The sequence below is a fragment of the Hyperolius riggenbachi genome, chromosome 3, assembly GCF_040937935.1.
Source record: "Hyperolius riggenbachi isolate aHypRig1 chromosome 3, aHypRig1.pri, whole genome shotgun sequence".
Taxonomy (NCBI): Eukaryota; Metazoa; Chordata; class Amphibia; order Anura; family Hyperoliidae; genus Hyperolius; species Hyperolius riggenbachi.
In genome coordinates, this window is record NC_090648.1 from 71,132,798 (window position 1) to 71,147,320 (window position 14,523).

Consider the following 14,523-nt stretch of genomic DNA (forward strand, 5'->3'; position numbering starts at 1 on the left):
CACACCAGACAAGTCAGGGATAAAGTTATTGAGAAATGTAAAGCAGGCTTAGGCTACAAAAAGATTTCCAAAGCCTTGAACATCCCACGGAGCACTGTTCAAGCGATCATTCAGAAATGGAAGGAGTATGGCACAACTGTAAACCTACCAATACAAGGCCATCTACCTAAACTCACAGGCCGAACAAGGAGAGTGCTGATGTAACGATTGGTGTCAGCACGCAGAGAGAATCTGATTATTGGTGATCTGCAGTATCACCAAGAATACAGATATATACCCGATTATTGATGATCTGCAGAATCACCGATGATACAGATATATTGCTAACCTCTGGACACCTAAAGCGTGTAAGTGTTAAGTGTAACAGTAGTAATTGGACCACCGGGGTAGAAGGTGGTCCAATGAGTAGAGACAGACTCTACTGCAGTCAAGGACTCTAGGAGAAGGAGACCCTGACTGATTTTGTAGCAGTGCCCCCTCTGAGGAGCAGGGTGCCCCTGCAGGAAGGCTGAGCACCCAAGGGGTGGGTGACAGCCAGAAAGGTCGGGCAGGCCGGGTCGGCAACACACAGACAGATAAAGTACAAAGACCGAAAGCTGATTCGGTATCCAAGGCAAGCAGGGTTTGGCAACAGGTAATCAGAAATGCAAGGTACCGAATCAGAAGGCAGAGGGAACGTCAGGAAAGCAATAAGTCATAACAGATATCAAACAACGCCTAGTCTGGGTGTGAGGTCCGTGGTCTCTACACCCTGGAACTAGTCTGATGTATAACAGAATGATAACACAGGTTCCCTAGTCTGGGTGTGAGGTCCGTGGTCTCTACACCCTGGAACTGGTCTAAGGAATAACACAGATGATACACAGTATTCCTAGTCTGGGGTGTGAGGTCAGTGGTCTCTACACCCTGGAACTGGTCTAAGGAATAACACAGATGATACACAGTATTCCTAGTCTGGGGTGTGAGGTCCGTGGTCTCTACACCCTGGAACTGGTCTAAGGAATAACACAGATAATACACAGTAAACTGGCTAAGTGTGGATTCCCAGGTTCACCTGGTTCAACCACACTGAAGGATCTAAGTAAAATTTCCAGCATTCTGTACTATTGCCTTTGTCAAGGCAATAGTACAGAATGGTTGCCATTCTGTACTATTGCCTTGACAAAGGGGACCTCTCGGGGCCCCGAAACGACTCGTTGGTTCTTTGGAATGGTTGTGTCACGTATTTGAATAAAACTTGATTTGGTACTTAAGAGTGTGCGGACCTGCTGGAAATTTTACTTGGATTACAATATTGGTCCAGCACTTCGACAGTGGTGTGCGATTCCATACTCTGTGCTCTACACTGAAGGATCTGACTAAGGTCTGAGTGCTAACACATACAGTAGGTATTCGCAATGCCAGACAACCAGCAACTGAACAGCAAGAGATATATATAGTAAAGCGCTCCACAGCGCCGCCCAGCTCTCATCAACCAATCACCTGCTGAGCTGGGATCAGCTGACCGCCTCGATCAGCTGACCCTTCTCCTATTGGCATAAAGAGCCTGTCTTGCGGTGCGCACGCGCGTAGCTCTCCATCTGTGTGCACTACTAGGTCCAGACAAACCAGAAGCATGTTGCTGCAGGGAAACCGCCGCTCTGTGCGCGGATTCCGCCGCCTCACTGTCAGGACACGCGGCGGTTTCTCCGCAATCCGTCACAGCTGATCAGAAATGCAGTCAAGAGGCCCATGGTGACTCTGGAGAGTGCAGAGATCTACAGCTCAGGTGGGGGAATCTGTCCATAGGACAACTATTAGTCATGCACTGCACAAAGTTGGCCTTTATGGAAGAATGGCAAGAAGAAAACCATTGTTAACAGAAAAGCATAAGAAGTCCCGTTTGCAGTTTGCCACAAGCCATGTGGGGGACACAGCAAACACGTGGAAGAAGGTGCTCTGGTCAGATGAGACCAAAATGGAACTAACACTGCACATCACTCTGAACACACCATCCCCACTGTCAAATATGGTGGTGGCAGCATCATGCTCTGGGGATACTTCTCTTCAGCAGGGATAGGGAAGCTGGTCAGAGTTGATGGGGAGATGGATGGAGCCAAATACAGGGCAATCTTGGAAGAAAACCTCTTGGAGTCTGCAAAAGATTTGATACTGGGGCGGAGGTTCACCTTCCAGCAGGACAACGACCCTAAACATAAAGCCAGGGCAACAATGGAATGGTTTAAAACAAAACATATCCATGTGTTAGAATGGCCCAGTCAAAGTCCAGATCTAAATCCAATCAAGAATCTGTGACAAGATCTGAAAACTGCTATTCACAAACGCTGTCCATCTAATCTGACTGAGCTGGAGCAGTTTTGCAAAGAAGAATGGGCAAGGATTTCAGTCTCTAGATGTGCAAAGCTGGTAGAGACATACCCTAAAAGACCGGCAGCTGTAATTGCAGCAAAAGGTGGTTCTACAAAGTATTGACCCAGGGGGCTGAATAATTACACACACCCCACTTTGCAGTTATTGATTTGTAAAAAAATGTTTGGAATCATTTATGATTTTCGTTCAACTTCTCACTAGAGATGTCCCGAATGGTTCGCCGGCGAACGGTTCCAGGCGAACTTCGGTGGTTCGCGTTCGCCTACCAAACGCGAACTTTCTCGGAAGTTCGATTCGCCCCACAATGCTCTATGGAGCAAAACTTTGACCCTCTACATCACATCTTCAATCAATGGTAAAAAGAGTGGCACTCCACTTGAAAAAGGGGAAAGATGGGTGCCCAAGCCTCAACGGGTCCTCACACCACTGGATCCCAAGTAGCTGCACAACACGATGGAGGCTGGCACTTCCAAAAGTATTAAGCTCTTTTATTGAAACATGAATAAAAATCAATAAAAATGGCCAAGCGGCGACAGCCCGCTGTTTCAGGTGTATAGCCCTTAGTTGGTAGAGAACATCTCCAGCTATACTTTGACACCAACAGAGGAGAGAGTTCTCAATTATGGCTTAGGATTTAGCCCCACGAACCTACCCAATTTTTTTGAGCTGGATCAGGAACTATTCCGATTTTTCAGGACTATTAAGTTGAAATATTTTTTTGGGATGTCTCCATGTTACAATGGTCCTACAAGGGAGGTTGAGGAATCTGTATTTAGTCTTAAAGAACTGGGATTGAGGAATAAGAGTACATTCTCTCCACCTGGGAATCTAGTGATTGATAATTTCTGTAATCTTGTTATGGAGGACATTAAAAAGTTGGAGGAAGCACATCAAAAAAAGAAGATTCAGTTCAACCTCACTAAAGATGAACGTCTGGCATTGGATAGTCTTAGGAATAGAACTGAACTGACTATACGGCCCGCCGATAAAGGCGGAGCAGTGGTGGTGCTTGACAGTAGCTATTATGAGGAGGAGATCAGGGGTCAATTAGCGCAGACAGATGTTTACTATAAGATAGGGGAGGATCCTATGTACTCGATACAAAAGAGAATTAAAAGCATTGTGGAAAAAGCTAGATCTAAGGGAATTATTGATGAGAATGTCGGGAAATTTTTGATGCAGGAGAATCCTATGACACCCAAGTTGTACACATTGCCTAAAATACATAAGAACCCGTGCCGTCCGCCGGGGAGACCCATTGTGGCCAGCACGGGTTCAATTTTTGTTCCTGTGGCGCAGTTTCTGGATAGGTTATTACAGCCCCTGGTGGTGTCACTGGACTCTTATGTCAAGGACACAGACATGTTCCTTAAAAAAATCAGGGACCTTGATGCAGCGGGTGAGGACCTTCTGCTGGTGACGCTTGATGTGGAGAGCCTCTACACCTCCATCCCACATGATGGAGGTGTAGAGGCTATAGATTGGTACTTGATGACAAGAACAGACCTGTCTAGTGACCAGAGACTGTTTGCATTGGAATTGTTGAATGTGGTATTAAGGTGTAATTACTTTTCTTTTAAGGGTGATTTCTTCCTGCAGCTACGAGGAACAGCGATGGGGTCGAATGTGGCCCGTCATATGCTAATCTCTACATGGGCCTCTATGAGGAGGCCTTTGTTTATCCTAGTCAATTATTTCAACGGCATGCTAGATGTTGGCTCAGATATATAGACGATATTTTCTGTGTATGGGCGGGGCCGCATTCGACCCTTGATGACTTTTTGACTCATTTGTCTCAATGCTGCAGTGAGATCAAACTCACAAGCCATGTAGATAGTGAACGGGTGACTTTCCTAGACACCAGTATCAGTAGGAAAGGCAACCTTTTGACCTCTGACCTCCATGTTAAGAGTACAGATCGTAACTCCCTTTTACACTATGATAGCTTCCACCCTACACATGTTAAAGATGCTATCCCTAAGGGACAGTTTTCCAGACTTAATAGGATAGTGACAGCCCCTGACCAATTAGGACAACGTTTGACAGACATGGAATACAAATTTAGACAAAGAGGATACCCACAACAAGTCCTTAAACAGGAGAAAAACCCCAGGAGGAGGGTGAACAAACAGTTTCGCCTTCCTTTTTGTTTCCACATATAACACCTGTAGTGTTGAAATTGGAAAGGTTATTAGACGGCACTGGCACTTATTGAGTCAGGCGTTTCCAACTATACCTGAATTCAGATACCCTCCCCTACTCTCTTTCAAAAAGGCCCCCACAGTAAGGGACAAAGTTTTTCATCATGCCCCTTTAGTGTCTGATCCCAACAAAAAAGTGGGGACTTTCCCATGTTTGGGGTGTCACCTATGTGGGCATATTATAAAGGGTACAGAATTTAGACATCCCTCAAAGGGCACTAGGTATAAAATCAGAGACTTTTTCACATGTGATTCAAGTTTTGTTGTGTATTATCTGAAATGTCCTTGCGGTTTAGGATACGTGGGAATGACCACTCAGAAAGTGAGGGACAGGATTTGTTCCCATAAAAGTGCTATCAGGAATAGGGATAGTAAGCAAGCAGTGTCATCACATTTTGTGGAAATGAATCACAGTGTATCACAATTAAAAGTGCAGATAATTGATGGAGTTCCAGCCACTTGGAGAGGGGAGCATAGCAGGGTGAAAGAGTTACTCAGAAGAGAAGCAGGATGGATAAGAAGATTGGGAGTATTAGGTGAAGGGTAGTGATGGGCGAACACCTGGATGTTCGGGTTCGGGCCGAACAGGCCGAACATGGGCCAGATGTTCGGCATGTTCGGCCCGAACCCCGAACTCAATGCAAGTCAATGGGGACCCGAACATGCCGCAATACGGCCCCCCTATGGGGTCGCAGGCATAAGGGGGGAGCATGCCCCGATCGCGGGGGGGGTCGGAAATTCCCCCCACCCCCTCCGCTAGCGCTCCCCCCTCTGCCCGCTTCCCCATAAAAAAGTTGGCGTAAAGTTAAATATTACCGGTGGTGGCTGCTGCAGTGGCTGGCTGGAGGTGGTGTGAGTGATGACTAGGAGGAGGAGTCCGAGTATGACGCGTTGAGGCCAGGCAGCGGGCGATTCAGCGGTAGTACCCTTGTGGTACTTCCGCCCTTTCTCTGACCTCACGTCCTCTACGTGATGACGCATACGATGGTACGCGTGACGCGTACCCTCGTATGCGTCATCACGTAGAGGACGTGAGGTCAGAGAAAGGGCGGAAGTACCACAAGGGTACTACCGCTGAACCGCCCGCTGCCTGGCCTCAACGCGTCATACTCGGACTCCTCCTCCTCATTCACACCACTGCCAGCCAGCCACTGCAGCAGCCACCACCGGTAATATTTAACTTTACGCCAACTTTTTTATGGGGAAGCGGGCAGAGGGGGGAGCGCTAGCGGAGGGGGTGGGGGGAATTTCCGACCCCCCCGCGATCGGGGCATGCTCCCCCCTTATGCCTGCGACCCCATAGGGGGGCGGTATTCGGCCGAACAGGGCCCCTGTTCGGCCGGGCATTTAGTAGTTCGGGCGAACCCGAACGGTTTGGCCGAACACCATCAGGTGTTCGGCCGAACTCGAACATCACCCGAACAGGGTGATGTTCTGCAGAACCCGAATAGTGGCGAACACTGTTCGCCCAACACTAGTGAAGGGGGCTTAAATAGAGAATACGAATTAGGTTTTTGTATATAGTACTTTTTATTTGGCGTAATGCATGTTCTCACTGTTATTATCTGCTCTTTTACAGAACTTTCGGTTTGCTGGTATCGATTGGGACGAGTGAGATGTTCCCCTCCTTCCCCAACCTAATGGGCGTGTGGTAAGAGTAATGTTTTGTATGAGCGGGAGGTTGCTGTGGTAACGCGTATGCGGCGTTATTGTTTGGAGCGGTCAGGTGTTGTTTACATGTGACGTACGCTTGCCTCCGCCTGAGGAGGTGGGGCTGCGTGCGTCATTATGTTCTCCCTATCCGCATTGAGGGCTTCACATACTGCTAGGCATTGTGGGGCTTCGTTTTGATTGGCCGGCACGGCGCTCCACAGTGACGTCACCTGCTCTCTGTGCCACAATACGCGATTGGGTACTCGGGGAGGAGTGGATACTACTCTGCAGGCGTGAGGCATTGCGTGGCTTCCGCATCACGCTGTAGAGTGATTTGAATATTATCTGACATGTTCTCACTCAGGTCCGACATTGGATACCGGTAAGCCGATTGGCTGTTGCTATTTTAAACTTATTGGTTGATGTCTTGAGTGTCCATTATATAAGAGTCACTTGTGCAATAAGATTGATATGGTTGTAACGGCTTGAGAAAGGGCTATACACCTGAAACAGCGGGCTGTCGCCGCTTGGCCATTTTTATTGATTTTTATTCATGTTTCAATAAAAGAGCTTAATACTTTTGGAAGTGCCAGCTGTGACGGATATTGCGAAAGTCGTGCGCGTAAACGCCAACGATTTTCGCAATAGTCGTGCGCAGTCCCTGTCAGTCTTGGGTAACTGCACAATAGATGTCAATTTCCCTCTCTCTTACTGAGAACAGTAACCTTCCCCCCACATCCTGTTCAGGTCAGGAAAGAATTCACACGTGGCCAGACCACCTGGACAGCAGACATTTGGTCACATAGCTCATGTTCCACCAAACCAGCTCAAACTGGTTGAGACTCACATTTCCCTCCAAGCTCATAGCTTCACACAATGAGAACCTTTACTTTATTAATAATTCAAGATGGGTTTGGCACAGAAAGACAACAAACACATTTCCTGATACCCAGAAATCAGTTCTATCACTCACATGATTTATAATTTTCTGGCTATCAGCAATCAATAGAGAGACCCCTTTATCCGGCATGCGTAGAGCAAATTCATTAGACTAGACGTGTATAGTCTCATTTAATACAGAGTCGCATGCTGCTTATGAATATGGTCTCGGATTTGCGTTGCACCCATCTGGGGCGGAATTACACAAATTATTAATAATTGGTACATTCCTTGCTCCAAGTCTGGGGGTGGTAACCTGACTGCCAGGAGGTAACCCTGCCTCAAACACACCTATTTTCCAGGTAGTGACCGCCCCAAAACTCTGGTCAGTAAAAAGCGTTTGCAAGGAACTCCACCCAGTTCTTCAATTTACATCAACTAGGGAAGTCCAGACATGTGCTCACGGAAGAACCGGGCGCATGTTGTGTACAAAGGACTTTTAAGCTGAATGCCTACGTTTAAACTGGACTATTTTCTTCATGCTTCAAATGGACTGCTCAGCTAACTAAGTAAGAACTTTCTGTTTTATTCCTTTTATTTTTAAGCTCTGTGTTTTATATGTTAATAGGTGTATATAACTGTATGTAATGCATTTGTGTTATTAAACGTTTAAAAATCGTTTAGCGGTTATGACCTGTTGCTGAACATACACAATCGTACCTATTCTCCTGAACTCGCTACCCTGTGTTTAATAGAAGTATACATTTATAACCCGTATGCGAGAACCCGGCCCAGACATAACGATCTGGCCCAGATTCTTACATACTGCTAGGGGTTACTAAAGTGTTCTCGAAGTCCTAGTAAAATTACAGTAGCGGGCTGTGTAACTCGCTTGGTGGCAGATCTTTGAATTGTATATGTGTGTGGAGTGATTCGGTTGGTATCAGAACGCTCCCTTCGCGAGTCAGTTCATCAAATTGCGAATGCGGGTTACCCTTCGTGATGAACAAATGACCGTGTAAGAGGATTTCTGACGCTGATCGATTTACCCCACCCGCAGACCGGCTCGCGGTCTGTGACACCAGCCTCCATCGTGTTGTGCACCCTCTACATCACAGTCAGCAGACACATTATTGCTACACACACCTCTCAATGCTGGAGGCCCTCCCTCCTCCAAGCAAGGTCCTTATACCATTTGACTCAGTTGTCTGCCTACACTAATTAGTTAAGGGACAGCTGCTACACACTCTGCTAGGGAGATTTTAATTAGGCTCTTGTGAGCTCCCTCCTACCGGAGGGAGGAGGGTCTCATCTGCCAGGGAATTATATTAGTTCAAAAGCCAGTTTACATACCATAGCTGAGAATTGAACCCAGGTCTCACTGTGTGGTGGGCAAGTACCTTAACCGCTGTACCACAACAGTACTAAACTGAAGCTGGCCTAGCATTTACCATTTATGCTCAATCCAAGAGAAAAATTAGACAACATAGCAGTGTTAGAAAGACTTGCCTAAGGTCTCCTACTGAATAGGTGCTGGCTTACTGAACAGACAGAGATGAGATTCAAACTCTGGTCTCCTGTATCAGAGGCAGAGCCCTTAACCATTACACCATGCAGCCACTGCTTACAGAGATGTAGCCAGGCATGGCCTTGTCTTTTGTGTTCAACAGTTGTCCAAGGAGAACCCCAGATAGCCAGGTAGATTCATCTCTCTCTCTCTCTCACCAACACTACATGCTGAAGCCAGCCTAGCATGTACCATTTATGCTCAATCCATTTATGCTCAAAAATACAATTCCGCGGAAAGCGGTGACCATCCCTACTAGAGAGAGAGAGAGAGATATGAATCTACCTGGCTATCTGGGATTCTCTTTGGACAACTGTTGAACACAAAATACAAGGCCATGTCTGGCTACATCTCTGTAAGCAGTGGCTGCATGGTGTAATGGTTAAGGGCTCTGCCTCTGACACAGGAGCCCAGAGTTCGGATCTCGTCTCTGTCTGTTCAGTAAGCCAGCACCTATTCAGTAGGAGACCTTAGGCAAGTCTTCCTAACACTGCTATCTTGTCTAATTTTTCTCTTGGATTGAGCATAAATGGTAAATGCTAGGCCAGCTTCAGTCAGTACTGTTGTGGTACAGCGGTTAAGGTACTTGCCCACCACCTAGTGAGACCTGGGTTCAATTCTCAGCTATGGTATGTAAACTGGCTTTTGAAATAATATAATTCTCCGGCAAATGAGACCCTCCTCCCTCCGGTAGGAGGGAGTCCTATCTGTGTGAAACCTAGATGTTAGCCTGGGACATATAATGTGTATTACACTCAATCATGTCTGCCTCCAGGTATTAGAGCCTTTGAAACATGTTTTCTATCATTTTTCTAGGCATTAGAATTTTTTCTATTTTTCAAAGTTCGCCTCCCTATTGAAGTCTTTTGCGGTTCGCGAACCGAACCGTTCGCGGAGGTTCGCGAACCAAAAATCGGAGGTTTGCGACATCTCTACTTCTCACGTGTACACCACTTTGTATTGGTCTTTCACATGGAATTCCAATAAGATTGATTCATGTTTGTGGCAGTAATGTGACAAAATGTGGAAAACTTTAAGGGGGCCGAATACTTTTGCAAGCCACTGTAAATCTGGAAATAATCATACCCCCAGGGAGGTTAAAGGACAACTGAAGTGAGAAGTATATGGAGGCTGCCACATTTATTTTCTTTTAAAGGATACCCGAACTGACATGTGACATGATGAGATAGACATTTGTATGTACAGTGCCTAGCACACAAATAACTATGCTGTGTTCCTTTTTTTTCTTTCTCTGCCTGAAAGAGTTAAATATCAGGTATGTAAGTGGCTGACTCAGTCCTGACTCAGACAGGAAGTGACAACAGTGTGACCCACACTGATAAGAAAATTCCTCTTTTTATCTCTTTCTTGCTCTCAGAAGCCATTTTCTGCCAGGAAAGTGTTTTATAGTTGGAATTTCTTATCAGTGAGGGTCACACTGTAGTCACTTCCTATCTGAGTCAGGACTCAAGTCAACCATTCACATACCTGATATTGAACTCTTTCAGGCAGAGAAAGAAAAAAAGGAACATGGCATAGTTATTTGTGTGCTAGGCACTGTACATACACATGTCTATCTCATCATGTCTAATGTCAGTTTGGGTATCCTTTAACCTCCCTAGCGTTCTGGACGAGCTGAGCTCGTCCAGAGACGCTAGAGGGCACCGCTCAGGCCCCGCTGGGCCGATTTGAATAATTTTTTTTTTAAAACACACAGCAAGCACTTTGCTTGCTGCATGTCCTACCTGATCGCCGCCGCTGATCTGTCACTACCCAACGTCCGCAGCCTGGCCAATCGCCGCCAGGCTGCACTTTGGGGTGGATCGGGAGTTCCTGTGATGTCACGACGTCTATGACATCACTCCATTCATCAATATAATACAAAAGAACATATAGTCAATTTCTGAGAATCCGCCGCATTGCGTCTACAGATGAGGCTTTCTTTAATGAGGCGGGTAGGATGTACACTGACTTTAGGCAAAGAGGTTACAGTGAGGAAATACTATCTGATGCCTTGTCCAGGGCTTCCGGTAAGAGCAGGGCGTCTCTGTTGCAATATAAACCTAAAGAACTATCAAAAAGGATACCGCTGATTTTGACTTATTCTCCTCTCTCAAAACAGGCTTTCGAAATTGTGCGTAAGCACTGGTCGGTCATCAGCAGTGATCAGAGATTGGCCCCTTTGTTTAAAGAACCCCCCATGTGCGCATTCAAGCGATCGAGACGTGTGTGCGATACTCTTGTTCATGCCAGGAATATGCCAGTGGCTGAAAAGAGAAATACAGGTAATTGGCTCTCAGGTTTACCAGCTTTGAAAGGGATGTATCCTTGTGGCCACTGTGTACAGTGCGGTTTTGTCGCAAGAGGTCCGTATTTTTCGCACCCTAGAACTGGCTCTCGCATATATCTTGATGAGTTTGCCAATTGCTCCTCTATAGGGGTCATTTATATTATCATATGCCCTTGTGGGATGCTCTATGTTGGGCAAACCGGCAGGGACATTTGCACGCGCATCTGTGAACACCGCAGCAATATTCGCTGCGGTGACATGGATTCTCCGTTGGCGTGCCATTTCTACACTGCTGGTCACTGTATATCGCAGTTACGCTATAGGGTATTTGAGATAGTTAAAAAACCGTGGAGAGGTGGTGATATGGAGCAAAAACTGAAATGTAGGGAACTTTTTTGGATTTACAAACTAAAGACTAAAGCTCCATTTGGTCTTAATGAGGAGGTAGACCTGTCAGTTTTGTAGACTGTTGATTACTGTCAAAAAGGATAGTTTTAATATATTTTAATGGTATTGTTGCTATGTAAATATCTGTATTTAGTATGTTGTTCTAAAAATATCTGTCTGTGTTTCTTTATAGATTTTGCCCGGTAAAGCACCGTTAAACTGAACCAGGAAGCATCTACTGTAGCCAGGGTAACGCTCCACTTTTCTCCGTTCATATATGCAAAGTCTGAATTCTATATGGCAAAAAGTCCGCATGGACGCATTGATTGTCTGCATCTAATGCGTACATTTGTACGCAATGACTTTTGCATTGCGGAGCTTGGCGGAAGCGGATGTGACGTCAATGCGTATGGCGGCAATTGCCGCTTATACGCATGCGTCACTAGGGCCGGCCCCGGTGCTTTGGGCCAATGAGCTGTTAGATGATATGTATTTAAACCTAGTATGGACACAGCATGAAGAGGACGCCGCCCTGCATGATCGCATCTGTTGCTTCTTTGCTGCTTGCCTATTTGGACTTTCATTGCCCGTGATCAAGAGGCTCAAATTGCCTCGAAACAGCGCTGCTGTTGGGTAAATTCTGACTTTCCTCCATCTCTGTGTTTGTCAGGATATTGTAATATTGTGTGACTGCTCATTTTTCAGTTAAAATTGTGCTACTATGTATTTGTTTGTATCCTGCCCGTTTATCGGGGTTCATGTACAAGTTTTTCACTTTAATAATAAGCATTGCATTTAAAAGCATTTATTGTCTGGTGTGCATGTTCTTTTGTATTATATTTATGTATTTGTACAACATTGCACCATGAGTGGTTATACATTGGTCTTTTAGCTTGATGGTCTATTTTTATGGGTGTGCAGACCCTAATGTACATATCACTCCATTCATCGCCATGGCGACGGAGGAAGCCCTCAAGGAAATCCCATACAGAACGGGATTTCCTTATGGGCGTGATCGCCAGCGGCGATAGGAAGGGTGGGAGGGAAGGAGCTGGAAGGGGAGAATCATGTAGCTAGCCAATCATGTAGCTAGCGCTAGGCTAGCTACATGATATTAAAAAAAAAACGAACGAAAAAAAACCTCAGAACGCCCAGCAGGTTAAGCAATAGCAAAGGAATTGGCAGTGCTCCTATTCAGGCTGCAACTGAAATGATTACCAACAGAGGTGTGCAACAATCCCCAAAGATTTAAAGAGCAACGGCAGTGAAAATAATGTAATGAAAAATGTGCTTAATTTGTACAATAAATATTTATAAATGATTTGGTTAGTGTTTGCCCATTGTAACATTTTTCCTCTCCCTGATTTACATTCTAACACTTATCACATGGTGATATCTTTACTGCTAGCAGGTCATGTCTGTGGAAAGAGATGATGCATTTTTGGCAGTTGGAAGCAGCTGTTATTTCCCACAATGCAACAAGGCTCCCACAGTGTGATGTCAGGACCCTGGTCCTGACATCACACTGTGGGAGGGATTTCACCACAATATAAGCCATAAAGAGCCCCTGATGATCCGTGTGAGAAAAGGTAAAGATTTCTCATTGGAAAGGGGTATCAGCTACTAATTGGGATGAAGTTCAATCTTTGGTTATGGTTCCTCTTTAAATACACACTTTGAATTCAAAATAGATGCAAATTATGCACTAGACTCTAAAACTAGATAAAATTGAATGCAAATTGATACACATGGATGCAGATAGCCATAAGTAGATTTTTGTATAACAGGAGGAGGTGGCAGCACTTCCAAGTACAGACTGCACTGAATTGACCAACTGCATAGATGTGCAGAGCCCACACACAGGCAGATTACACAACTTGCATTCAAAACAAATGCAACAAATGGACGACGTTAGCTACCAATAAACAGTTTGTGCGCAGATTGTTCAGTACTAGACTGTTAGGGGGCATTTAGGTAGCAAAGAACGGGGACAGTGGAGAACGGCTGGAGCGGTGGGCATCAGGACAGCTTGAAAAGTTCAAAAAGCTTTTGAAAAGTGCTTGGCTAATGTTAGACTCTTGAACTCTGCCCATTCCACTGACCCCCCTCCCCCCCCCCCCCCCCCCGGACTAATATCTAACTTCGGCCTTCTGTTTATTGCCTTGCTTAGGTCGTACTAGAATTATCTTCTGCTACACGTTGTGTCCCTGCTAGACCCGCAATTGCTCTACTGCAAATGTTGTATTACTCCTGTTCTGTTGTATTGCTCTTGTTCTGTTGTATCATCTTGTCTTGTATTTCTCTTTCTGTGCCAATCAACTGTGCCAAATCCGGGCACGGTCCAACCGTGCTTGGCTAAATAAACGGATTCTGCTTATATTTCAATGGGATGGATCACACCAGAGCGATGTGCTTTTTTGCCCAAACGCAAACTCGGGTCCTGCAGCATTTTTGCTGATTTCTAAACCGATTTTGCCTCAATGTTAAGTATAGTAAAGTGAAAAATCGCTCTGAAAAGCATTAGATCAGAGTGATGTTCCAAGCATTTTTGTTACAGAAGCTGTTCAGTTACAGCTTTACTGTAGGAAAATATAAAAAAACGCTACACAAAAACGATCCAAAAAACTCTAGGCATGTTTAGAAAATCGTATTGCACATGCCTAGAATCACTCTGAAAAACCGCTTCAAAAAACACTAAGCGTTTGTGATTCTGCTAGCGGTTTTTGGTGTGCACTGGCCCTGAGAGTTGTAAGGAGGCTGCAGCCTGCTGTGCAAAAGGAAACCTGTCTTTCAGGTCACTGAGATGAAGTAGAAGTTAAAGAGACACTGAAGTGAAAAAAAAATGACGAGATAATGATTTGTATGTGTAGTACAGCTAAGAAATAAAACATTAGGAGCAGTGACCTAAGTATAATATTGTTTCCAGTACAGGTAGAGTTAAGAAACTCCAGTTGTTATCTATACAAAAAAGTCATTGAGCTCCATAACTGTCAAAGTCGCAGAGAGCTCTGTCTTCTGAAGCTTGTTATCTCAAGTGTCTGGCTCTGTATTTTCTTTTTCTCTGCCAGAGGACAGGTCAATAGTTCACAAGACTGCTCTGTAAAAACATTTAGAATGCTGAGTAGTGTGTAAACTGCAAATATTACAGAATGATGCAATGTTATGAAAAAAAACTT

The 14,523-nt window shown here is 45.2% G+C and overlaps 1 protein-coding gene across 2 annotated transcripts in view; it reads left to right on the plus strand.

Annotated features, from left to right (window-relative positions):
* The window catches only part of LOC137562726 (beta-1,3-galactosyltransferase 1-like), a 258,153-nt gene extending 246,043 nt beyond the window's left edge, over window positions 1-12,110 (plus strand). For both annotated transcript variants that reach the window (XM_068274355.1, XM_068274354.1), the window contains exons 3-4: window positions 10,793-10,955; window positions 11,541-12,110. In XM_068274355.1, the coding sequence (XP_068130456.1) occupies window positions 10,793-10,955; window positions 11,541-11,554 (177 nt within the window). In that variant the 3' untranslated portion in view covers window positions 11,555-12,110. The remainder of the gene's footprint in view (window positions 1-10,792; window positions 10,956-11,540) is intronic.
* The last annotated feature ends 2,413 nt before the right edge of the window (window positions 12,111-14,523 follow it).